We start from the raw sequence: 26194 nt of genomic DNA, 5'->3' as shown, positions 1-26194 counted from the left end.
GCTCGATTTAGTTGACAGGGGAGATTGCTTTTGAAATATGGGACAGGGCTCCCCTCTGGCTTCAAAGAAAAATGAGTTGAGCCAATTTAAAGTCAAAAAGGACAAGAGAACTGGTAGTCATAATATCAATGAATACTCATTAAATTTTTGGAACAGCTCTGTGAGCTAGCTCCTTTTCTTTATATTATTAAGAAATATAATATTTTACAGGTGAGGAAACAGACTCAGAGAAGATAAATGCCTTGCTAGTAAGTGACAAAGGAAAGATCTAATTTTAGAATCTGAATTCTGAACCATTATTTTATACTGAGCAACAATTAAAGAAGTTGAGGCCTAAAGGAGGACTTTCCTAAGGTCACACAGTGAACACTGGCTGAGCCAGGACGAGGGACCACATGTCCTAGTTCAGCCACCAGCCCCAGGGCATGAAGATTTGACCATCTTCTCATCCTCAGTTCAGTCCACCCTAACAGGACCTTCATATGGCTTCCCAGAAAGGGAAAGTGTTCACCTGTCATCTCTTCATGTCTAGGCTCTGCCTTTTACCCAAGGAAGGTACTGATAACCTTGGGTTGCATTTGGAAAAGGAGGAGATAGTTTGTAAATGTGAGGGGAACTAGGATGCACTTGTGATGCCACATGCTCCCTCCTTGACCCTCTGGCACGTGTCAACAGAGACTGCCCTCAAGGAGCCGGTATTCTAGCTGAGGAGACAGACAGGAATCAAGGAGTTAATGTTCTAATAAGTGCTGAAGCAGAAGGACAGAGGGTTCTGAGAGCAAATGACAGAGCACCTGACCCAGTGGACCAGGTAGGGTGCAGTCAGGGCAGGCTTCCTGAGATTAGTAAAAGGTAGCGAGAGGGGACGGGGAGAGTGTCCTAGGCAGATATACAGAAGGTGTCAGAAAGGAGTTTGACTTTTCCAGGAACAGAGAGGCACCAGTGTGACCAGAGGGAAGAGAGTCTGAGGGACAGAGTAGGAAAGAAAGCTGCTAGAGGTAGGCCTTGTTGCAAAACTCCAGGACTTTTGGGTGGCCTGGAACCTGCCTGGAGACCTCCTTAAAGTCCACAGAAAATAAAACATAGAAGCTCCTTATTTCCTACAGAAGGATAAAAAAAGAAATTCTTTCCTGTGCATGTGTACCTGAGATGTTTAATAGGGATGGCAAAAATCAGAACAGATGTTGTTTTAAATAGGATGGTTGAAAAAGCGAGTAGGGTGACAGACTGTGAACTCACTCAGGAACCCCTGACTCAGGAGTGTCGGATTGGAATCTCTCTGGATGTAGAATGCAAGACCTGTTCCAAGACCTCTTGACATCTCTGAGCCTTGATTTCTCCATCTGTGAAACAGGGACAATAAAACTTCCAGGCTTCTCTAGAAGGGTGCCTCTGAGGACCCAGGGTGATGACCTGCACGATAGGATAAAATCCTCCCTCAGGGCTTCCCCGGTGGCGCAGTGGTCGAGAATCTGCCTGCCAATGCAGGGGACACGGGTTCGAGCCCTGGTCTGGGAAGATCCCACATGCCGCGGAGCAACTAGGCCCGTGAGCCACAACTACTGAGCCTGCGCGTCTGGAGCCTGTGCTCCGCAACAAGAGAGGCCACGATAGTGAGAGGCCCGCGCATCGCAATGAAGAGTGGCCCCCGCTTGCCGCAACTAGAGAAAGCCCTCGCACAGAAACGAAAACCCAACACAGCCAAAAATAAAATAATAAATAAATAATAAAATAAAAAAAAATAAATTAAAAAAAAAAAAAAATCCTCCCTCAGTCATCACACAGCACTATCCTTTGCACTGTATTCTTTATGTGCAATACGTTTGATACCCGCCAGGCACCACGCAAAGGGCTCTCATGAATTTTCATCGAATTCTCACTACGGCCCCACGAGGTCGGAGCTATTATTTTTTTAAAATAAATTTATTTATTTATTTATTATTTATTTTTGGCTGCATTGGGTCTTTGTTTCTGCGCGCGGCTTTCTCTAGTTGGCGGCGAGCGGGGGCTACTCTACATTGCCGTTGCGCGGGTTTCTCATTGCGGTGGCTTCTCTTATTGCGGAGCTCAGGCTCTAGGCGCGCAGGCTTCAGTAGTTGTGGCGCAGGGGTTTAGTTGCTCCGCAGCATGTGGGATCTTCCCAGACCAGGGCTAGAACCGGTGTCCCCTGCAGTGGCAGGTGGATTCTTAACCACTGTGCCACCAGGGAAGCCCCCGGTGCTATTACTATTACATTTTCCAGGGGCACAGGGAGGTCAAGTCACTTGCCCAAGGTCACACGGCTCTAAGAGCAGATCTGGGACTTGCGCTCTGGCTTCCTGATGCCCAGAGGAGAACGTCCAGCGCCCAGGTGCAGCCGCAGCTCCCTGACCTAAGGACAGGTTTAGATGTGTGGACCTCTTGCTGGGAGCGTATCAGCAACGGGAACCGAACCTCTTGGGAGTCGGGACTCAGGCGGGTCCGCTAACCCTTGCCCCTGCCCAGCCTGAGGGGGTCGGGTGGGGGGCTGCGGCCCCTGGATGCGCCGGTTTGGTCCGCGGCCCCGCCCGCCCGCTGGGCAGGTGCACTTGTAGCTGCGCATGCGCGGCCTGCAGCCTCTGCAGAACCAGGGTGCCGGCCAACCTCTGGGGGTGGGAAGAATCCTGTGATTTACGCTTAGGTCACGTGACGGCGGGGAACTTGCTTGCGGCTTGGCCGCTGCGCCAGGAGCCCGGCAGGTGGGAGACGGATGCCGAACAGAGAGGGGAGAAGCTAGGGGGTCAGGGACTAGAGAACGGGGGTGGTGGGGGCGGGGAGAGAGGGACAAACAACCCGGAGTAGGCAATGGGGCGGAGCAGGGAGAGACGGAAGAAACCGAGTGCCGTGGCCTCCACCAGCCCTGATAGCGCGGACCAACTGACTTGGGCCCCCCACGTACAGGGGCCTGTTGGAGAGCCCTGGTCCAGAGTCTGGGCCTCTTGGAGGGCCCTGGGTCCAGAGTCTGGGCCTCTTCTCCGACAGTCTCGGGCTTGCACCTGCCTCCCTTCTGCTTTTAAGCTGCATCATCAGCTGCATTTTTCCGTGTTCACCCCCACCCCCTCCTCCTGGTCTCTGGGCTTTTAGATTCTGCTGCATTCTTCTAGAAGCAGTTTCTAAAGAATTCAAGATAATGTTAATAAGGTTCTTTACCTAGTACCGGGAACCTATTAAGGACCCAATAAATGTTAGCTATTAATATCATTAAATTTGGCATAATGAGTCTGAATACATCAGTGCTGAATACAGTTATGGAGCGTTCAGTCGGTTTCCTGTTTTTTTGCTGCTGTAGTTCACGGGCAGAGAATGAAAATGTAATTGTCTCCAGCGCAGCCACCCACTACCGCCCACATCTACAAAGAGCGGCAGGGCCTGGAGTGCTTCAGGTTGGTACATCCTTGCCGGAAAGAGTGAGTTAACAGTTTTTTGTGTTTGAGGTCGGAATACACTATGAAAAAGGCTTTGTTTTCAAAAGCGTAGGCTAGGTTCTCAAACTCAAAGGAGTGTAGGGGCCAGGCAGATGTGAGTAACACTACAGATGTGGCCAAGGGTGAAGCACGTGCCTTGCGGGGAGTTGGGGGGGCGTGGGGCAGTCCTTACTCAGCTCCAGCCACTGGTTTACGTGCAACGATCAAGGATCTTGATTGTAAACATTTCGGCATCCCCCAGTAAGTCGAAGTGTTGCAATGGATTAAAAAAAAATGTAGGGCTTCCCTGGTGGTGCAGTGGTTGGGAGTCCGCCTGCTGGTGCAGAGGACACAGGTTTCAGCCCTGGTCCGGGAGGATCCCACGGGCCGCAGAGCAGCTGGGCCCGTGCGCCGCAGCTGCTGAGCCTGTGCTCTAGAGTTCGTGAGCCACAACTACTGAGTCCATGTGCCACAACTATTGAGGCCCACACTCGTGGAGCCCATGTTCCACAACAAGAAAGACCACCTTAATGAGACACCTGTGCACTGTAAGGAGAGGTGGTCCCCGCTCGCTGCAGCTAAAAAGAGAGCCCACATGCAGCAGTGGGAACCCAATGCAGCCAAAAATAAGTAAGTTTCTTTAAAAAAAAATTTAATAACACCACACTGGCTAAACAAAACACTTCTGAGGGCCACATCCAGTCCCCAGGTTACCTGCATGTAAACTCTGGGGGATTAATACCTCTTCTGGAAGGGGGAGGTTGGATTCCCCCAAGGCACAGGTTCTGAGGAGCACTGACTTCTCTCCCATGCACATAGAGTCCTGGAGCGGTCAGGGCTTTGGACAGGGGTGGTGGTGGTGTGAATGCCTGGGCACCAAGCGCTAGGACCTTCCCCCGTGGCCCTGAGAGCCAGGAATGAGTCCCTCTGCTTAGCCTGGCTCTGGGGCAGCAGATTAGGGCCAACCACTTTTGGATGGACTGGTGAGCACTGTGGTGGCAGCCTCTGAGGACAGCTGTTGTGGACAGCTCAGTTTTGCCTGGACTGTGAAAGTCCCGTAGTCCTGATCCAGCCCAGGAACAAGGAGAGAGCCACACAAAAATACCATCCAAATGAAGTTGAGCAACCTCAGACGGTGGGGGCTTCAAGCGAGTTTTATTCAATTTAGAGAAATAAAGAAATATGACATTGTTTACACCTTGGCTATCAGAGAACAATTCATGCCTTTTACGTGTTAAATTGCCGTGGGATCCCAGGGGAAGAAGTTTTCATTCCAACTGGAGAAATAATTTGGTTTAGATGTGGTTTGTTTTTGGCCAGTGGGGCCAGAAAGCTTCATGGAAGAGGTGGCATTTGAGCTGAGCCTGGAAGCTGAGAAGAGAGAGAAGATCAAATCCAACCAAAGAAAAGAGCATAGGCCCACGGTTCCCAAACTGTGTGCGAGGCACCCTGGGGTGCCACAGCAAATAGGAACACGGTGGAGTATTTTAAATTTTGGAGAGAAACACAATGATGCTTATCATCTGTCGGACACTGTGGAACCTGCTAGCTGGAAGTAGTTCATAGTTTCAACATTAGACTCTGCTACATTTCTTTCTATGACGTACATGTCTTTGAAACTGAGTTTTCAGCAATCGATGTGGTAGAAGAAAATAACTCATGAAAATCAATGTGGAACAGGAGACTGAGAGTGTTAATGTCTGATGTGGATTCTAAGGTCTGAGAAGGTGCACATATCTTGTTAGTAAGGAGTGGTGGTTTTAGAATTACATGAAAATTTTTTTCTTTCAATTTATGGGTACTGTTTTTTCAAATGGCTACTAAGTTGTTAGGATATAACGGAAGTTGTTTGGTCCTGACTACTTCATAAACAGAGCTATCGGGTTTTTCTTTGGGTCTGGGATGCTGTGAAAACATACTGAGACACAAAGGCTGCCACGTTTGGAAACCTCTGGCATAGGCAAAGTGTGAATTCATTAATTCAGCAATACTTATTGAGCACCTACTGTGTGCCAGGCACGGTCCTAGTCATTGCAGGTACAGCAATGAACAAAAGAGAAAATTCCTTGTAGATACGAAACTGACATTCTAGAGGGGGAAACACCATAAATATGTAAATAGTAAATTAGTATGTTAAAAAGGTGATAAATGCTATGATGATAAAAATAGAGTAGGGTGATCAGGGTTAGGCTTGGGTAGGGGTTGGAGGGAGATAGTTTGCATTGTAAAGGGGATAGGCAGGTTAGACTTCATTGAGAAAATGTTGGGTATGAGTTCAAAGTCAGGAGTCAGATCTGGGCACCACTGTCAGCACATACAATGTGGATGACTTCAGGAAGAGTGACTCACGTGACCCAGGGGGTTAGGGATTGGTCATGTAAAGGACACTGGGAAGAACTCCAGTTTAAGGCTGAGTGAACGGAGCAGAGACCAGAAGGAGGCAGAAAGGAAATGGTCAGAGAGGTACAGGGTGAGTCAGGAGTGCAGAAAGACGGCAGAGCTAACAACACCTCATGCCCCAGGGCTCTGACTAAAAATAAAAGACATCGGTGGGTCTGGTCGTTGAGAGGTCACTGGTGACCTGGGCAAAAGTCAGAGTGCAGACAGGGAAGGACTGACTGAGAGGAGAGGGGGGCTATCCTCCAAACTTCTTGAAAAAGTATGGACTTATCTTTCTGCAAGAAAGACAACAAAGAGGAAAAGAAAGGCTGGATGACCCACAGGGGATCAGAATCAGGCGAACTTTTTTGAATAAGGGGGAACCTCTCTCTCTCATTTTTAAATGAAACTTTAAAAAAACACAGAAAAGTAATAAAGCAAATTCCCATATGCTCCTTCCCCAAGAGAAAAGAACAGTTAATGTTTTGCTTCAGGATTTTGTTTTAGAAAAATAGATCTGATTATATCAGGCGGATTCTTTTTCCTCCTGAAACCTCACTAAAATACTAGCAGGGGAATTCTAAAAAAGTTTAAATCCACGAGGACACAAAGAACAGGAAGAGAGGCTATGGGAGATGAGAGATGGTGACAAAACTTTGGAAGATGAACAGCACATGGTTGAGGGTTGATGAGTGAATAGAGAAAAGGAAGTGGAAATATGAACCTCCAGAAGGAGACTAGCCACTCAACCATGGAACCTTGGAAAAGTTCAGGAATCATTGGTACCAGGTACTTCCAGAGGTGGGAGTGAAAGGATGGGCTGAAAACAAAAGACTGGTAAAAGGATGAGTCGGACCACCAGATCCCCTCCACCACCCTGCATAGTCAGGTGACTACCCCTCCCCAGCAGAATGGTAAACAATGATGATGGTGACGGTGATGGTGACATGGTGATGGAAGCAAGCATATATGGGGCATACTGTGTGTCAAGCACTCTTCCAAGCTTGTCACATATATCAGTTCATTTAACCCTAACAGTCACCTGTGAGGTATTTACTATTATTATCTCCATTTTACACAAGCGGAAACTGAGCCATTTGTCCAAGGTCACACAGCCAATAAGTGATAGGGCCAGGATTCAAACCCTGGCATGTGGGAGGTAAGGATAGACAGTAGAAACCAGTGAGTACTCCTGTGGTTTGGACTTCATTTGTCTCTCCATGAAAAGCCATGAGGATGGGGATGGGAGAGGAAGAACATAATTGAGATGAATAAAAATAGCACCACCTCCTTGGCACCCTGATGTGCCAAATGCTTCACGCACATTATCTCTTTTAATCCCCTCCTCAAATCCTATGAAGTACGTATGATGATTTATATCCATCTTATAAGATGAGGAAACTGACACGTAATGCATTCTGGGGCACATAGTCAATTTCTGGGCAAACCAGGATTTGAACCTGGTATGTCTGAGCCCAAAGCCTGAACTCTTAACCACAGAGCTCTGTTCATCTCTAGATTTCAGAGCCTTTTTGAGCCAGACATGAAAGTATACACTATGAGTCCATACATATGAGGTTTCAGGAACAGTCTAATCTATGACAATAGAAATCAGGATAACAACTATCTCTTGGAGGTGGAGAGCAAAGAGGATTGATTGGGAAGAGAGATGTGGGAGGCCCTGGGTCTCTGGAAATATTGTGTCTTGATCTGGGTGGTAGTAACATGGGTACATATTTATGTAAAAACTCACCAAGCTTCTCACTTAATTATGTAGTTTATTGGATGTTACACTTCATGTTTTTAAAAAAGACTTCCTGGAAGACATGCCATTTGAAGTGAAACTGGAAAGCAGTTTAGACGATTATTATAATCATATATAAAATGCTTACCATATATCAGGCATGCCATATATCAGGCATGCCACTTATTGAGTGCTTATGATATGTTAGACACTGTGCTAAGTGCTATACATATTATTTTATTTAATCTTTACAGTGGTCCTGAGGAGGTAAATATCCTGCCCATTTTACAGATGAGACAACTGAGGTTTCAAGAATGCAGTGACTTGCCTGGATCACACAGGAAGTGGCTTAGCCAGCCCAAGTTTGTCTTGTCAACAAAAATTCAATTAACAATCAAAAAGGAAAAAGAGAATTTTGTTCAAGCCAAACTGAGGGTTGTAACCCAAGAGAGAGACTCTCAGAAGCTCTGAGAACCATTCCACCTGTTAGAAGTCAAAGGCACAGTCATATACATTTTTAAGACAAAGGATCATACATCAAAATGACATACTGACATTTTACATAAAGTTCATCAAAGGCGTGTAGTTCAGGTAAGCACAAACAAAGTGAACAGTGAGTCACCATGACCCCTTACAGAGTTGGGAAAGAATGCCAGTCTTCTAAGAAGTTACATTGCTGGCATCAGAAGAAAAGAAAAAAAATGATCTCCACAGTCAAGTAGGCACTTCCATCTTTGAGGAGGTCTGGTTAATGCAAAATGCAGATGCACACTGCACACTAAAGGGGAGGGAGGAGGCCCAAACTGACAGAGAATTTTAAGTTAAAATTTTCTTGTCCTGCCTTAAAATGTAAATTTTATTTAATCAGCCTGACCCGCAAGTCTAAGCTCTTGGGACCACCTGCTCCCACCTCCCCGGCTCCACGGAGGTGGTGGGACTTGGGTTACAGAGGATGGAGGAGGAGAAACCAGAGATGGCTCTTTTTTTTTTTTTTTTTTTTTTTTTGACCGCGCTGCACCGCGTACAGGATCCTAGTTCCCCGACCATGGACAAAACCGCGCCCCCTGCAGTGGAAGCATGGAGTCTTAACCACTGGGCCACCAGGGAAGTCCCTGTTTTACTGTTCTTAAAGAGAGCCCCCCATATGGTCAAAGCTTCAGGCCCTGGCTCAGAGGGTGTCTGGGAGAACAGTTGCCCCATCATTAGATTGCAGAGTGTCACTTAGCAATACCTTAACCCCCATCCCAGCTCCTGACAAGGTGCCCTGAGGTCCTCCTCATCAGATGCACCCCTCCAGCACCAGTGTCTTGTAAAGCAGACCGTGAAAAGCTCTCAGTAGCCTGAGAAAAGCAGGGGTGCCCGCCCCTCCCAATTCAAATTGAACACAGGCTGTCTTTCTGGCCCTTCCAGCTTCTTGCCTCCTCTCCGTGCCCCTCCTCCTTCCCTCTCCTTTTTCTACTGTCTTCCCACCTCGCTTTTCCTCACTCACCCCTCTCCCTCACAGCAGCTGCCTTCCCACCTTATTCCACAGAGAGTCAGGCCCAAGAGCCTTCCCCGCCCTGGTACAGACCGAGCAGGACACTGAGCCTTGGGGGAACCAGGAGTCCAGCACTCAGGGTCCTGCCTTGTTGGGTCCCCAGCCAGTCACTTCTTCCCTCTGGACATCAGTTTCCCCACTTCCCATTTATGCATAACCTGGGTCCTGGGCTCCTTGCCCTGAATCACACCGGCTGTCTCTCTCTCTCTCTGAGTCAGGAAGCAGGTAGACAAGGGGATCCACCTTGGGGACCTGACGCCCTTCTCTCTACCTGCCCACCCTGGAGGTATCTCAGGTGCTGTCACTGGGTCAGCAGGGGAGGCAGGCTTTGGTCCTGGGTCTGATTGTCCAGAGGCTCAAGGTTCACTGCCCAGACTTTTAGGGCATCCCCATGTGGGGTCCCTTAGTGGGGTCCTCTTAACCCCCAAATCTTTCCCTCCCTCCCTTCCAAGCTGTGACCCTCCCTCAGCTGTTGATAAGCCCCTCCTTAAATGCATCACAGCCGTGCCCTGTTTTGAGCAGATGTTTAATATACGAAACAAAAATAGCAGTTATTTTGTTGAATGGATCCCCAACAATCTGAAGCCATCTGTTTGGGACAACCCACCCTGGGGCCTAAAAATGCCTGCCGCCTTCCTTGGCAAAAGCACAACAGCCCAAGAGCAGTTTGAGCATATTTATAAGCAGCTCTCTGCCCTGTCTTGCTGAAAGGCTGCAAACACCCCCTGCGCCCCTAGTCCTCCTGCTGATGGGGCCTCATGGAGGAGGAGGGGAAGCAGAACTTTGCATTCTGCATTCTGGGTTACAGCTTGCTTTTTCTTCCTTGACATTTCCTTTGATGCTTTAAAAAAAAAAAATCAAAAAAAGCACCACCAAAAAACCTCCTTTACTCTGAAGATGAAATCTCCTGCCGTTGGCACTCTTTCTCTAAAATCCACTTCTCACCACTCCACCACCCCTATTGCTGACCCAACTTTTGAACCTCGTCCTGCTAAAAGAGTGCTCGTCTCCTTCTTTGAAAAGCAAGTTCAAATCCTCTGCCATTGCTATGCCCTTCATCATTCCTAATTCCTGCATTTTCCCCTCTGACTGCTGCAGGGAAATCCTGGAATGATGTAATTGGACTCTAGTGGGGTTGGGTTTTGTGTATTTTTTTCTTCACTTTTCATCACCCAGGTAATACAGTACGCTTTTATTGTTAAAAGTATCTCAGTAAGGAAATGAATTCTTCATACTAAAACCACCTGGGACACAGTTAAAGTTGTGCTCAGAGGAAAATTGATAGCCTCAGGGTTTCCCTGGTGGTCCAGTGGTTAAGAATCCACCTTCCAATGCAGGGGATGTGGGTTCGATCCCTGGTTGGAGAACTAAGATCCCACATGCCATGGGGCAACTAAGCCCGCGTGCCGCAACTACTGAGCCCACGAGCTCTGGAGCCCGCGCACCACAACTACAGAGCCCACACACTCTGGAGTGCACCACAACTAGAGAGAAGCCCACGTGCCGCAATGAAAGATCCCACGTGCTGCAACTAAGACCCAATGCAGCCAAAAATAAATAAACAAATAAATAAGTTAATTTTAAAAAAGAAAGAAAATTGATAGCCTTAAATACTTTTATTATTAATATTGAGTTGGCCAAAAAGTTCATTTGGGTTTTTCCATAAGATGTTATGGAAAAGCCCCAACGAACTTTTTGGCCAACCCAAATAAAAGCCGCAAAGCAACTGAATCAAATATTCAACCTAAGAAATTAGAAAAATAGCAATAAAATAAAAGAAGAGGGGAGAATGAGATGAAAGCTGACAGAAATGATATAGGAAAAAATACGAAAAAGGTAAATAAAATTTGTTTGAAAAGACAAATAAAATGAGAAAAATCTTAACTAAAGGCAAGTCAAAGCAAAGAGAGAAAGCAAAAATATGCAACTTTATCCAAAGAAGACATACAGGGACTTCCCTGGTGGTCCAGTGGCTAAGTCTCCATGCTCCCAATGCAGGGGGCCGGGGTTCGATCCCTGGTCAGGGAACTAGATCCCACATACCGCAACTAAGAGTTTGCATGCCACAACTAGAGATTCCACATGCTGCAACTAAAAGATCCCGCACGTGGCAACAAAGATCCCGCATGCTGCAACTAAGACCCAGTGCAGCCAAATAAATAAATAAATAAATATTTTGAAAAATTTACCAAAAAAAAAAAAAAAGAAGACATACAGATGGTCAAGAGGCACATGAAAAGATGCTCAACATAACTAATTATTAGAGAAATGCAAATGAAAACTACAATGAGGTATCACCTCACACCTGTCAGAATGGCCATCAGCAAAAAATCTGCAAACAATAAATGCTGGAGAGGGTGTGGAGAAAAGGGAACCCTCTTGCACTGTTGGTGGGAATGGAAATTGATACAGCCACTATGGAGAATAGTATGGAGGTTCCTTAAAAAACCAAAAATAGAATTACCATATGACCCAGCAACCCCACTACTGGGCATATACCCTGAGAAAACCATAATTCAAAAAGACACATGCATCCCAATGTTCATTGCAGCACTATTTTCAATAGCCAGATCATGGAAGCAACCTAAATGTCCATCAACAGATGAATGGATAAAGAAGATGTGGTACATATATACAATGGAATACTACTCAGCCATGAAAAGGAACAAAGCTGGGTCATTTGTAGAGAGGTAGATGGACCTAGAGACTGTCATACAGAGTGAAGTAAGTCAGAAAGAGAAAAACAATTATATATTAATGCATGTATGTGGAATCTAGAAAAATGGTACAGATGAACCTGTTTGCAAGGTAGAAATAGAGACACAGACATAGAGAACAAATGTATGGACACCAAGGGGGGAAAGGAGGGGTGGGATGAACTGGGAGATTGGGATTGACATATATACACTACTATGTATAAAGTAGGTAACTAATGAGAACTTGCTGTGTAGCACAGGGAACTCTACTCAATGCTCTGTGGTGACATAAATGGGAAAGAAATCCAAAAAAGAGGGGCGATATATATATATGTATATATGTATACACACACACACACACGCACACACACACACATATAGCTGATTCACTTCACTGTACAGCAGAAACTAACACAACATTGTAAAGCAACTATACCCCAATTTTAAAAAATATGCAACTTTAGGAATGAGAAAGGCAGTATAAACACAAATATGGATGTCATTAAAGTAATGATTTAAAACATTGTGGAAATAAGTTGAAATTACCAAAGGAAATATGATTTTTTAGCAAAATATAAACTATCAAAATTGAGCTAGGAAGTAGAAAATTTTAACAGACTAAGAACCATGGAAGAGATTAGAAAGATAAGTAAGGTGATTGCATTCTGATGGAGAAATTTTTCACATATTGAGGTATGGGGACGTCATTTTGGCTTATGCATGCTTCACCCTGAACTTTGTGTGAAGTAAAACAGCTTGACTCAAGGCCTGTCAAACACACACAGTACATCTACTTTAATCATTAAGGTAAAGAATATCTGTGTGGAAAATGAGAATATGGCATTCATGCTGACACTCCCTTGGAGATATGTTTCCCTCCCCAGACACCAGGGTCCTGCTGTCTCGCTGTGTACACTAAATCTACCTCTATTCAAACCTTGAAGGAACGTAGTCCCGTCAAGGTGATGTGTGTTTTTTGTACTGTAAGGCAGAAAACTATGCTGAAAACCATGCTTCAATGGAGCAGTCCTTAGAGCTACTGAGAGGCTCCTCCTGGGCTTTCATCCTCAGCTTGGTGCGAATCAAACTCTTTCCTGTTCTTTATTATGGATTGATTATTGATGATTTCTGTCGGCATTGCTTGGCGTAGGCTGCAGGATATCAGAGAAACCCACCTGTGGTTACATGGGGTCTACTTTGGACCAGCTCTCAGTACCAAGCACAAGCCCCTCGAGCTCCAGGCTTCACAGCACCCTTCAGGTGCTTGGGTGAGTTCTTCCTGGTATCTGGACCTCATTCTGGACAGTCCTGAGTTGTTGTTTTTAATTGAAGTAAAATTGATTTACAATATTGTGTTAATTTCAGGCGTACAGCAAAGTGATTCGGTTATACATATATATGTATATATATATATTCTTTTTAAAAAAATTCTTTTCCATTATAGTTTATTACAAGATATTGAATATAGATTCCTGTGCCATACAGTAGATCCTTGTTGTTTATCTATTTTATGTATGTTAGTGTGCATCTGTTAATCCCATCAGATGGTCCTGAGTTTTATCTGAGCTGTTAAAATTTTAAGACTTGGAGTCTTAAGGGAGTACCAATACACTTCCTGGGTGAAGGGACCTAGGAGGAATTTCCTAGGCAGGGACCTGGGGGGGGATTTCCTACACAGGGAAATCCTAGAAGGAACTTTGGAGTGAACTGGGTTGGTTGGCCTTATTTAATTTGGCTTAAATTGGAAAGATCGTGTACATCTGGTCTGAACAAACTATTTGACAACAAAACAAGAAATTGAACCTATTTGTCTCTGAAGAAAAGGGATATTTGCTCCTTGTGGGCACAAGGTGTCCTCAGGCAACTAAGAACCTAGTGGAAGTATCTGAGGATTAATCCTGGTGATGAGTAGTGGTCCCACAGGGAAACCCATCATAACACTTTAAGTTATTTACGGCTCTCCCAGGGACACACACACAAACTGGTCATTCAGTGTTCAGAGCCCCTGCTGTGGATTTAGACTTCCATCTAGAGAAACTGAGATGCAGAAGAGCAGAACTGACTCAAGGGTGACACCTTGAGGAGCTAAGCTCATAAGCAGCACACCTCTGACCTTAGAAATTGTTCAGACTTTATAAAAAGACAAAACTGAAAGAAAATGGGAAATCATGCTTCTAAAGCTGAGCAGCTCCCGGACGGGCCGCCACCCACTGGAACCCCGACTGGCTTCATGTACAGTACCTATAGAGCCCATACATGCAAGTACTTGGTAAAATGGGAAGATCTAACAAAAGATAACTTACCTCTTCAGTGGTCAAAATGGGGAACATTCGACTTACCAAAATTAGTTTACTTACATGCACAATGGAAAAAAGCTGACTATAAAATTACACAGACAGAATGGGAAGCATATTTCCATTGGTACTTAGAAGCTTCCAAGCGTGGTAATGATACAATGGCATCTTTACAGGAAACTAACCAAAAGTTATTAGAAACTGTTGTTAAATTGGAGAAAAGCTCAGAAGCTACCCTCTCCCCTTCTCCTCCTCCTTCCCCTCCTTCAGCAACTTTCTGAACTTCTGTACCCTGACTTGTCTGCTTTACCTCCTCCTGCACCCTTAAAGGAGAAGCCTACTGGAAGAGGTGAACCTGCACTTAAGCATACTCCCTGCACTAGAACTGAACTTAAAAATTTAACTAAGGATTTCCCAGACCCTTTACAGGATCCTTTAGGGTTTGCTGGAGAATTCGATCTGACTGTTAGGACATATGAACCAGGATACTCAGATTTATATCAGCTTGTGCGTTTGCTGGTATCCAAAAGTAAAGCCAGAGAATGGATATAAGAGGCAGAATGGAAGGTGCCTACAGAAGATTTTCACAAGCGTGAGCCTGTAGATCTTCACAGGTGTAGAGAACTTGCTCATAGCTTGTACCAAGCCATTCTCAAAATTTTTCCTAAGAAAATAGGTTGGACAAAGATCCACCAATGTAAACAAAAGCCCGGAGAAACTATTTTTGATTATTTTGAGGGGTTTAAGAAAATCTATAAACAGCACTCCGGAATGGCCTCTGAAAGGTTTCAAAATCATCAAAATGATCCAGTTCTAAATTCAATCTTTTAAAAAGGATTAGGTGAAGAATTAGCAAAGCTAGTTAAAAGGCATGAACTGAACAGGGCCACAATACATACTAACGCGCTGGTCACTATTGCAGACAAGCTCTCTAAAACCTTCCAAAAGAAAGAGAAAGAGCCACTAAAGGCAAGAATGTACAACTGCAACAGCTTAGTGGCCCTATGATAACAACTTTTTCTAACTCCGGCCCAAAACGAAATGACCGCACTTGTTTTTATTGCAAAAGACCTGGTCATTTCAAACTTGACTGCCATACATTTAAATGGGATTTGGAACACAACAAAACTAAAAAGAAATAGTGGAGCTCCGAGGATCACGCAAGGGTATTCCCCTTCCTCCTCCTCCTCCTCCTCAATATGTCAGGAGAAATCGAAACAACAATTGGAGGGGAAACTTCAAAAGCCCTTGTAGATGCTGGGGCTGCTTTATCAGTTCTTAACCCTACCCTTATTCATTGTCCTCTCCCTCGGAGTAAACAATCAGTTCAAATAGTAGAGGTTTCTAATTTATTTACTCAAGTTTTAAGAGCAGAGCCCATAAGCTTTCAGTTAGGAACTATTACAGGGAAACGTGTTTCTTCTAGTAAAATGTGCCATGATTCATTTGATAGAATGAGACCTTTTAGAAGCCTACAATCCTGCTATAGCCTTTTCACAAAAAAGTGAAATGCTTCTAGACTTTTAAAATTGGGATGCTGATCCAGATCTGTTACTGAAACATTGATGGTTATAAAATCAGTGGCTCAAACAGACCAAGAAAAAAATTGATGACCTGTTATGACAAGTGCCTAAAGAATGATAATCATCTTCTTCCTCAGATATTAGAAAAATTAAATTGGGGCTTCCCTGGTGGTACAGTGGTTGAGAATCTGCCTGCCAATGCAGGGGACACGGGTTCGAGCCCTGGTCTGGGAAAATCCCACATGCTGCGGAGCAACTGGGCCCATGAGCCACAACTACTGAGCCTGCACGTCTGGAGCCTGTGCTCCGCAACAAGAGAGGCCGCGACAGTGAGAGGCCCGCGCACCGCGATGAAGAGTGGCCCCTGCTCGCCACAACTAGAGAAAGCCCTTGCACAGAAACGAAGACCCAACACAGCCAAAAATAAATAAATAAAATATGAATAAATAAATAAATAAAATTTTTAAAAAAAAAGAAAAATTAAATTGGCTACTCATGTTAAGGCAACTGTTAATAACTTTAAGCCTCTACCTGATATTCAACAATATCCACTTAAATCAGAGGCATTAAATGGAATTATTTAGGAATTTCTTAAGAAGGGACTTGTAATTCCTTGTACTAGTCCTTGTAACACACCTATCTTACCAGTGAGAGAGCCAAATGGGAAAGGCTGGAGATTTCTTCAAGATCTGAGAGCTAGAAATAATATTGTGATTCCCTGACATCCTGTGGTCCCAAACTCACACACATTGCTCTCAGCCATTCCAGCTGATAGCTATTTTTTAGTAACTGATTTATGCAGTACCTTCTTTAGTATCCCTGTGGGAAAAGATAATATCTTTTTGTCTTCACCTGGGAAGATCATCAATATACTTGGACAGTGATGCCGCAGGGCTATACTGAAAGTCCTACTTACTTTTCTCAAATACTCAAGGCTGATTTAGCTAATGTAGATTTTCCTAATGACGCCACCTTAATTCAATATATAGATGACTTGCTTTTATGTTCCAAAACTAAATTAGATTCCCAAAAGGGCACCATCTATTTCAACAATTAGCATCAAAGGAATATAAGGTGTCCAAAGATAAACTCCAATTTTGCTTACCTATTGTAAAACATTTGGGCCACTTAATGTTTAAGGATGAACTATTGATTGAGTCTGAAAGAATTAAAGGAATTCTGGCTTTTTCACTCCCCAAAAGAAACAAACAAACAATAAAAAACAATGGAGAGGATTTCTGGGACTAACTGGATACTGCAGGGATTGGGTACCTAACTTTTCACTTATTACTCAACCTTTATATGCATTGCTTAAGTCTGACCAGCCTGATCTGATTGAATGGATGCCAAAAGGAAAAGCTGTCCTAAGCACCTTAAAGTCCATCTTAGCTCTGGCTTTGAGTCTCCCTAGTTATAACTAGCCATTTTTTCCCTTTGTACATGAAGATAAAAGAAGTGCTATAGGTGTATTAACTCAAAAACATGGTGATCAACATTGACCCACTGGACATTACTGTCAGCTATTAGACTCAACAGCAAAAGGACTTCTACCTTATATAAGGGCTCTTTCAGCAACGGGTCTCTTTTGTAAGGCTTTTGAAGAAATAGTAATGGGGTCTCCTTTAACTCTTTATGTCCCATACTCAGTTGAGTCTCTTCTAAACTCTCACCACACTCAGCACTATTCTATAAGCTGACTAGCTTCTTATGAAGCATTGTTGCTCTGTGCACCTAATATTACCTTAGTTCGACGTAATAACCTTAATCCTGCAACTTTGCTTCCAACACTACAGAAAGAAAACAACCACAGATTATTAACAGATTATCTTCTTGCTCCTAGGAATGACTTACAAGAAACTCTTATCGATAACGCTGATTTAATTAGGTTTACAGATTGATGAAATAAGATTCATATTTTAAGACAAGACAAGAAAAATCCAAAGATAAAATTTTCTCTATGCCTGTTTGGGCCTCCTCCCTTCCCTTTAGTGTGCAATGTGCATCTGCATTATACATTAACCAGACCTCCCCAATGGCAGAAATGCCTGCTCAACCATAAAGATCAATTTTTTTCTTCTTCTTCTGGCACCAGCTATGTAGAAGATAACATTCCTTGCTCAATCCTGTAAGGAGTCCCAACAACCCACCACTCACCTAGTACATGCAGATCTGGACTATGTATCTTTGGTGAACTTTATGTAAAATGCCAATATGTCATTCTGATATATGGTCCTTTATCTCAAAAATGTATATTACTGTTCTCTCAACTTCTTGTGGGTGGAATAGTTCTCAGAGACTGTCTCTGAGAGACTGTCTCCTGGGTTATAATCCTCAGGTTGGCTTTAATAAAATTCTCTATTTCTTTCTTAGATTGACCATTGATTAATTTTTCATCAACAAGATGAATCCTACTTAAAGGAAGAGCAGAGACATTACTGAGCTGGATATGCAGTAATGGTCACAGTGGACATAATTGAAAGCTCTTATTTACCAGAAACAAAGTCAGCACAACAACCAAATTAGTTACTTTAACCTGAGCTTGTCAACTATATAGAGACCAGATAGCAAATATTTATACTGATAGTCATTACGCCTTTGGAGTGGCACATAAATTTGAAATGCTATGGAAACAATGAGGGGGTTTAACCTTTTTGGGACAGCCTACCAAAAATGGAAAAGAGGTTGCAGAGTTATTAAATGCTATACAACTACCAGTATAGTTGGCAATTATTTAAAACGCCAGGGCATTCAAAATTTGACACTATGGAAGCTAAAGGGAATCAGTTTGTTGATGCTGCAGCCAACAGACAACTTTAAAAACTCATCCTGTTCAGCCTCAAGAATGTCCACTGCTCTCTGTTAACCCTGCTAACCCAGTAAAAGATTTCCTTCTACAGGCTCAAGAAATTGCCACTAAAGAAGAGAAACAGATATGGCAACAAAAAGGGGGAATTTTTGACCCTGTCACACAAAAAAACTATAGTGCCTGTTGGAGCACAATTGCCATTACTCCAGAATGTACATTATTTAACTCATTGGGTACCTGAGAAGATGGTCTTATGGAGAGAACAATATTTTTGGAAATTTTCTCCCATGGTGGCTCATAAAGTATATACTCACTCTACTACATGCCCTAAATACAATTCTGAAAAACCACTTCATGGGTCACAAGGCCACTTGCCCCTTCTTAAGGGACCCTTTGAGGTATGACAATTGAACTTCGTCCAAATGTCACTGTCTCAAGGATATACATATGTCTTCGTAATGATCTGCATGTTTTTACACTAGGTTGAAGCTTTTCCCTGCAGGAGAGCAATGGCTTTAACAGTGGGTAAATTGTTATTGGAAAGGATAATTCCTGTTTGGGGAATTCCTTCCAAGGTACATAGTGACCGGGAAACTCACTTTACCAGACAAATAATTAAATCTATTTGTAACATTTGGCCAATAATGCAGCATTTTCACTGCACTTATCGTCCCCAATCTTCAGGACTGGTAGAAAGAAATAACAGCACTATCAAAACTCAATTGGCGGGCTTCCCTGGTGGCACAGTGGTTAAGAATCTGCCTGCCAATGCAGGGGACACGGGTTCGAGCCCTGGTCTAGGAAGATCCCACATGCCGCGGAGCAACTAGGCCCGTGAGCCACAACTACTGAGCCTGCACGTCTGGAGCCTGTGCTCCGCAACAAGAGAGGCCGCGATAGTGAGAGGCCCGCGCACCGCGATGAAGAGTGGCACCCGCTTGCCACAACTAGAGAAAGCCCTTGCACAGAAACGAAGACCCAACACAACCAAAAATTAATTAATTAATTAATTAAAAAAAAAAACCTCAATTGGCAAAACTTTCAGAAGCATTTAATCTCTCATGGCCAAAAGCAGCTCGTCTGCTAGTGCTTCTCAACCTTAGATCGTCACCTCTTGGTAAACATCAGCTGTCTCCTTTTGAAATAATAGCAGGATGGCTTATGTGACTGCATGAGGGAATATATGAACCAACCTTACTCAAGGGAGGTATATTACATTGTTGTCAGGGTCTTATTAAGGCACTTAAAGGAAATGAAAAATTGGTAGGTAATTTCTTTCACAGTGAGTTCTCAGGAGTCAAAGACCTTAAGGATCATGGATTATAACCTGGAGATTTTGTCTATTGGAAAAGACATCAAATAAAAGATTCTTTGCAGCCATGTTGGAAAAGACCTTATCTGGTATTATTAACTAATCCATGCGCTGCCAAACTAAAAGGCATAGACTCGTGGATTCACATCTCTCATTTAAAGAAGTCCCCTCTCCAGTAGTTAAGAATCACCTGCCAATGCAGGGGACACGGGTTCGATCCTTGGTCCAGGAAGATCCCACATGCCGCGGAGCAGCTAAGCCTGTGCGCCACAACCACTGAGCCCGCGTGCCACAACTACTGAAGCCCACGCGCTTAGAGCCCGCGCTCCACAACAAGAGAAGCCACCGCAATGAGAAGCCTGTGCACCTCAACGAAGATTAGCCCCGGCTCGCCGCAACTAGAGAAGGCCCACATGCAGCAATAAAGACCCAACGCAGCCAAAAATGAAATAAATAAATAAATAAATAAATTTTAAAAATAAAAATAAAAAAGCTCCCTCCACCTGCATGGACTTCAACCCCTGTTTCTGACACCCAGCTTCAATGGACAAGCACCACCAAGCAAAGACGAAAAGAAGAGAAGAAGAAGAGAAGAAAATGACAGCAGGAGCAGACAGCTAACCCAAGGGTCTGGACCAGGCCTGTAACCCCCAACCTTGTCAATACTTTTGGACTTTAAAAAAAAAATTTTTGTTTATGTGTACGTTACCTATACTCTTGACCTCATTCCAGCCACAGTCAACAAGCCCTTTCCCCTTTCCCCCATGTTTTCTTTAATCGTAAAGCTTCTCCTGGGGTCTAGGTCTGGGCAGCCGAAGAATGTTGTAGGTAACGGTCATCAGCGCAAGGGTCATTTCGTCGCTGGGAAGGGACGGCCCTTGCCCGCGGTGATGGTGGTTAGCAAGATGAACAAAGATGCGCAGATGAGAGCAGCAATTAACCACAAGTTGATAGAAACTGGAGAAAGAGAACTCCTCAAAGAGTTGCTGAGAGCTAAATTAATTGGATGTGGCTGGAAAGATCAGTTGAAGGCACACTGTAAAGAGGTAATTAAAGAAAAAGTTCTAGAACACGTTACTGTCGATGACTTGGTGGCTGAAATCACACCAAAAGGCAGAGCCCTGGTACCTGACAGTGTAAAGAAGGAGCTCCTACAAAGAATAAGAACATTCCTTGCTCGGCATGCCAGCCTTTAAGATTGAATTAGATTATGTTGTTCTGTAGTTTTATTTCTGAAAGTAAAAGTTGCCATAAATTAGGAATCGATTTCCCAAAATGAAATCCTTGTTTGTATGATGGTATACAGTTTTCAGTAATGATGTATACAGTTGTATTGATTTTTTTCCCTAAATGTGTTATTTTAATAAATATCTCATGAATGAAAAAAAAAAAAGCTTCACCTAATTTCTCTGTTGTCTTGCATCTGTATAGTTCACTGTCATCCTTGGAAAGGCAATGTTATTGTACAAATGTCACAGTCTCTTGCCTCCTCTGGAAATTTTTCCAAATGCTGGATATGTCACCATTCCCCTACTGGGTCCTTTGTAAAATATAATGACCCCATAGTTGTGCCCATAACCAATTTTACCACTATGCTTAACTTTACTGTGACTCATAGAAAAGAACTCTCAGATCACTTACCACGTTCATATCTTTACCCAGTTTTCTCCTGTCCCTTGCTTCTTCCTGACCCCACTAGAAACAATCCCAAAGGACACTGGAGGGCCCACATGTAACCAATCTGATGCTTATGGCCATGATATTAGTCAAAATGTCTTCACAAAACATTACAATTTGCAAGGTCAGTGCCACTTATTTCTCTTCCCCATCCTCTACACTGTACTTACTGACAACCTGTTATAATAAGGCTGATAGCAAATATAATTCTCCTTTATGCAATGGGATTAGAACTTGACATACTTGGATTAATGGAGGGCTCACTCCTCTTCCTACTTGTAAGGTCAGTTTGACTGATTGGAAACTCCCATATACTAACCCATGGTTAGAAAATTTTGGTTACATACCTTCCAAAAAAAGACTCAACACCTGGAGTACTATGTGCCTCTAAAGGATTTATATTTGTTTGTGGGTGTGATAACTGGCCCTGGGCACATGAATGTTTAGACAGTTGGAGAATGGGAGGAACCTGCCTGCTGGGATATTTGACTACTCTATTTACTATCTTGAAATTACTCACTGGCTCAAACTCTAGCCCTGATGATCATAGCAAAAAACAAAAACCAAACAAACCATAAAACCCTCTCATTAGTTGAAGACTACCCAGATGAGGATCCCTCTGAATATGAAGGTAACAGCTGTGGCCATTCTCAGGAATGTGACCTCCCTGCAGGATTCAGAAACCAATATAACCACCTCCTCAGGGTTTGGGGCTCTTGGCTAGGAGTTGGTACCACTGACCTAGAAGTGATGATGAGAAATCTTACCCAAACCATCAGCAGGATTGCCAGAGCCTCTGCAAGAGCTATTAGGGACCAACAAAGATCTCTAGACTCTTGCTTACGTGGTACTTGACAAATGTATTGCTTTAGATTATCTCCTTGCTGCCCAAGGAGGTGTCTGTGCTGTTGTTAATACTGCTTGGTGTACTTGGATCAATACCTTCTCTCAAGTAGAGCTTGAAATTAGTAAACTGTAACCTTGCAAAAATCCTTAAAGGGCCCTCTAACTTTGTGCCCAGAGTTCCTTTTTTTTTTTTTTAATTTATTTTAATTTATTTTTGGCTGCGTTGGGTCTTCATTGCTGCGTGTGGGTTTTCTCTAGTTGCGGCGAGCAGGGGCTTCTCACTGCAGTGGCTTCTCTTGCTGCGGAGCACGGGCTCTAGGCGCGTGGGCTTCAGTAGTTGTGGCTTGCGGGCTTGGTAGTTGTGGCGCTTGGGCCTAGCTGCTCCGCGGCATGTGGGATCCCCCTGGACCAGGGCTTGAACCTGTGTCCCCTGCACTGGCAGGCAGACTCCCAACCACTGTACCACCAGGGAAGCCCGTGCCCAGAGTTCTTAATTTTAGTTTTTGTACTGTTTTTAGCTGGCTTCCTTCAGAAATAGGCAGTTTTTTTCACTCTGCTTTCCAGACAATTGTCATTGTCATAGTATGTATTATTAGTCTTTTTCTGGCTATCAGACTACTCATGACATGTATCTTGCTTTAAGTCTACTGCTAATAGCACAGGTAAAATGCTTATGTGACAATTTGATATAATTGATAATATGTATAACCTGTGTCTCCCAATCAGCATATATCTCTCTGCCTTTTCACTGTATCTTATTAACCACCACAGTGTAGATAACTAGGCAAATCTATATACATTTAAAAAAAAAAAGAGGCCTAGCACCGAGGGACATGAGGGATCCAGAGCAGGCAGCAAATCACCTGGAATCAAGGGACACATATTTTGATCATTAATGCTTTCTATCAAAAGATTTGTGATCAAAATGGGAAATGATGGGGAAATTTTTCACATATTGAGGTATAGGGAAGTCATTTTGGCTTACACATGGTTCACCCTGAACTTTGTGTGAACTAAAACAGCTTGACTCATGGCCTGTCAAACGCAAACAGCACATCTACTTCAACAATTAAGGCAAAGAATGTCCCTTTCAAAGATAAGGATAAATAACTCTCTTCCTATGGCATGCATGTTAACATTCCCTTGAAGATAAAGTTCCCTTCCCAGACATCAGGGTCCTACTGTTTCACTGTATACATACTAAATCTTTCTCTTTTGAAAACTTGAAGGAATGTCCTGTCAATTTGATGTATGTTCTTTTTTTCTGGTGAGGCAGGAGACTGCTGAAAACCATGCTTCGATTGAGCAGTCCTCAGAGCTACTGAGAGGCTCCTCCTGGGTTATTTGTCCTCAGCTTGGCTCGACTCAAACTCTTTTCTATTCTTTATTATTGATTATTGATTATTTCCATTGACAATTCCAAAAGACTCCAGGTCAGTAGAGGACAAACTAACATTAGTGCCTCCTAAGAAGATGCAATGGGAAATAGACAACATCAGCTATGTAGTGTTATAGCCCAAAATGTTCAACCTAAATCCAGTTATGAAGAAACAGACAGACAAATCGAGATGGTGGGACATTCTGCAAGAAAATTGACCTGGACTCTTAAAAAAAAATCAAAGTCATGAAAGGGAAAAATAAAAGGCAAAACTGTTCTAGGCTAAAAGATATGACAACCAAATGCACTGGGGGGGTCTTTGATTAGATCCTGGAATTTTAAAAAAGCCAGTTAAAAGAATACTGTTTGGACAGTTACAGAAATCTGAATATAGGAAGTGTACTAGATAATATTATTATATCTAGTTCCTGTTGGGTGGGAAAATGGAATTTTCTTGGTTAGGATAATGGAATTTTGTTTATGTAGGGAAATGTCCTAAATCTTAGGAGATACTTTTTAAAAAAATGTAGTTAGGAATGAAGTGTTTGATGTTTGCATTTCACCTTTCACATAGTTGAGCAAAAAATTTTTAAGTGTGTGTGTATGTGTGTGTTTGATCCAGAGAATCAGGGCCACTATGAATGGTATAGAATAAGGGGTTGGTAATAGGGACTAGATCTCATGCAGTTGTGGGTGCTGGTGGAACAGACTGTGTAAGCCCTCTATACCTGCCAGTAGTTGGAAAGGAGAGATGGACGTGAAGTTGGGGAGAACAAGAACAAACTGGAGCTCACATCTGTCTCCCACCCTCTCCAATTTCAATGACACAGGTGACCTGCAGGAGAACTGGTGTCCTTACCACAGAGCTGTACACATACTTGGCCTGGGACTCAGAGAAACAAAAGGAGGCGACCTAGCAGGAACCAGGGAGGCTACGGGTCCGGGTGCTGCCCCCAAACCAACAAGGCAAGTTAGCAGGTCAGTGGCAACCACATGCCAGCTACAGCAGAGCCTGAGGCCTTTCATCAAAGTGCAAAGCATAAAAAAATGCCTGCTCCCTCCAAATCTTGAGCGAATTAACTTTATTGCCAACCTAACTTGGAACCACTCAGGGGAGAGAATTCTAGGAAACTTGGTTCCAGCTAAGTTAAGATGACACATTACCAAGTAGAACGTGTGTGTGTGTGTGTGTGAGAGAGAGAGAGAGAGAGAGAGAGAGAGAGAGAGAGAGGGAGAAAACATGTGATAAAGTATTAACAATTAGTGAATCTAGGTAAAGAGTGCTGAAGTTTTTTTGTAGATTTGAAATTTTAAATAAAAAATTGGAAGTGGAAAAAGGCACCAGGCCCAGATGGTTTCACAGCTGAGTTTTATCATAGGAAAATGTAGAAAACTCCCAATCCATTTTACTGGCATATCCTTAGTACTAAAACATAATTTTTTTTTTTTAAAAAAGGAAAACTATAGACCATCTTCACTTTTGGGTATCCCCCCGACCCCCAGGAATAAGAGATTTTGTCACTAGGAATACAGTCAACTTAATTCATTACATAAACACATTAAAGGAGAAAAAACATGGATAATTTTTAACCAGAAAAAATATTATTTAAGCACTGAGTGAGTGCTATACACATTAGGAAAGCTATAATGGTTTGTACAATAGAGCTTCTGCCCTTCAGAAACTCACAGGTTTCTTGTAATTGAGTGTTCAACCAATCAGAGGATGTAGAGGCTGAAATTGGGTGCTAAAGTGAAAACAGTTACATTCCAAATGGTGTGGCCTGATGAGGGCAAAGGAGAACTCAGGGCTGAGACACTTGAGCTTAGAAATGAAATTTGAGCTCCTAGTCCTTTACAGACAGGAAAACTGAGGCCCAGAGAGGAGAAGAGACTTATTCAAGATCATAGATTGCCCATCCAGCCAGGTCAGCATCTATTTTAATTCCACAGATCCGAAAAGCAAAGGACTAGCAGAGACTATTTTCTAAAACCAGGCTGACCTCACCAACTGCAGGTAGCCAGCAAGAACAGCAGGGCCCTGAGGGCCGGGACAAGGGTGGTGGCATCTGTATTTTTCCTTTTGCACCAGGCTCCAACATGGCTCAGCACGGCACTGTTACGAATCCTGGTTTTGTTTAAAATTTTGATATTTTGCTCACTATGGAATTTTTGGCCCTAATTTTGATTTTTAAAATATATTGCATTGAACTATTATTTGTCTTGATGACTGAGGTTTTGGCACCCACCTCTTATACTGTGCACCCTTGACTCGTACCTCATTTGCCTCCTGTTCCCATCACCTTATACTCCTAAAACTGGGAATCTTCAACCTCATCCTTATTTCCAACCCCCCCAACCCAGCACTGGCATCTCACCAGGGGACCTCACCTCTTCTGTAAGACCACAGATAAGAACACCCTCCCTCCCTCCCTCCCTCTCTCCCTTTCTTCCTTCCTTCCTTCCTTCTTTCCTTCCTCTCTCCCTCCCTCTTCCTTCCTCCCTCCCTCCCTTCCTTCTTTCCTTCCTCCCTCCCTCCCTCCTTTCCTCTTCCTTCCTTCCTCCCTTCCTTCCTTCCTTCCT

General features: G+C 43.5%; 1 protein-coding gene and 1 long non-coding RNA gene across 3 annotated transcripts in view; both read left to right on the top strand.

The window, feature by feature from the left end:
- LOC132367383 (uncharacterized) overlaps positions 1-26194 on the top strand; it is a 29608-nt gene that overhangs the window by 1853 nt on the left and 1561 nt on the right. The window contains exons 1-3 of one of the 2 annotated variants that reach the window (XR_009503771.1): positions 2663-2717; positions 3308-3401; positions 24445-24592. This is a non-coding gene — a long non-coding RNA (uncharacterized LOC132367383). Of the gene's footprint in view, positions 1-2662; positions 2718-3307; positions 3402-24444; positions 24593-26194 lie in introns of those variants that run through there. The other variant, XR_009503772.1, reaches the window with a different exon arrangement.
- On the top strand, positions 20514-20917 carry LOC132367977 (transcription and mRNA export factor ENY2-like). The gene has a single exon (XM_059926578.1). The coding sequence runs from the start codon at positions 20604-20606 to the stop codon at positions 20907-20909; it is 306 nt and encodes a 101-aa protein (XP_059782561.1). The 5' UTR covers positions 20514-20603; the 3' UTR covers positions 20910-20917.

Source organism: Balaenoptera ricei, chromosome 6, assembly GCF_028023285.1.
Source record: "Balaenoptera ricei isolate mBalRic1 chromosome 6, mBalRic1.hap2, whole genome shotgun sequence".
Lineage (NCBI taxonomy): Eukaryota > Metazoa > Chordata > Mammalia > Artiodactyla > Balaenopteridae > Balaenoptera > Balaenoptera ricei.
The sequence above is the reverse complement of the archived record's forward strand: the minus strand, read 5'-3'. Positions and strand labels throughout refer to the sequence as shown.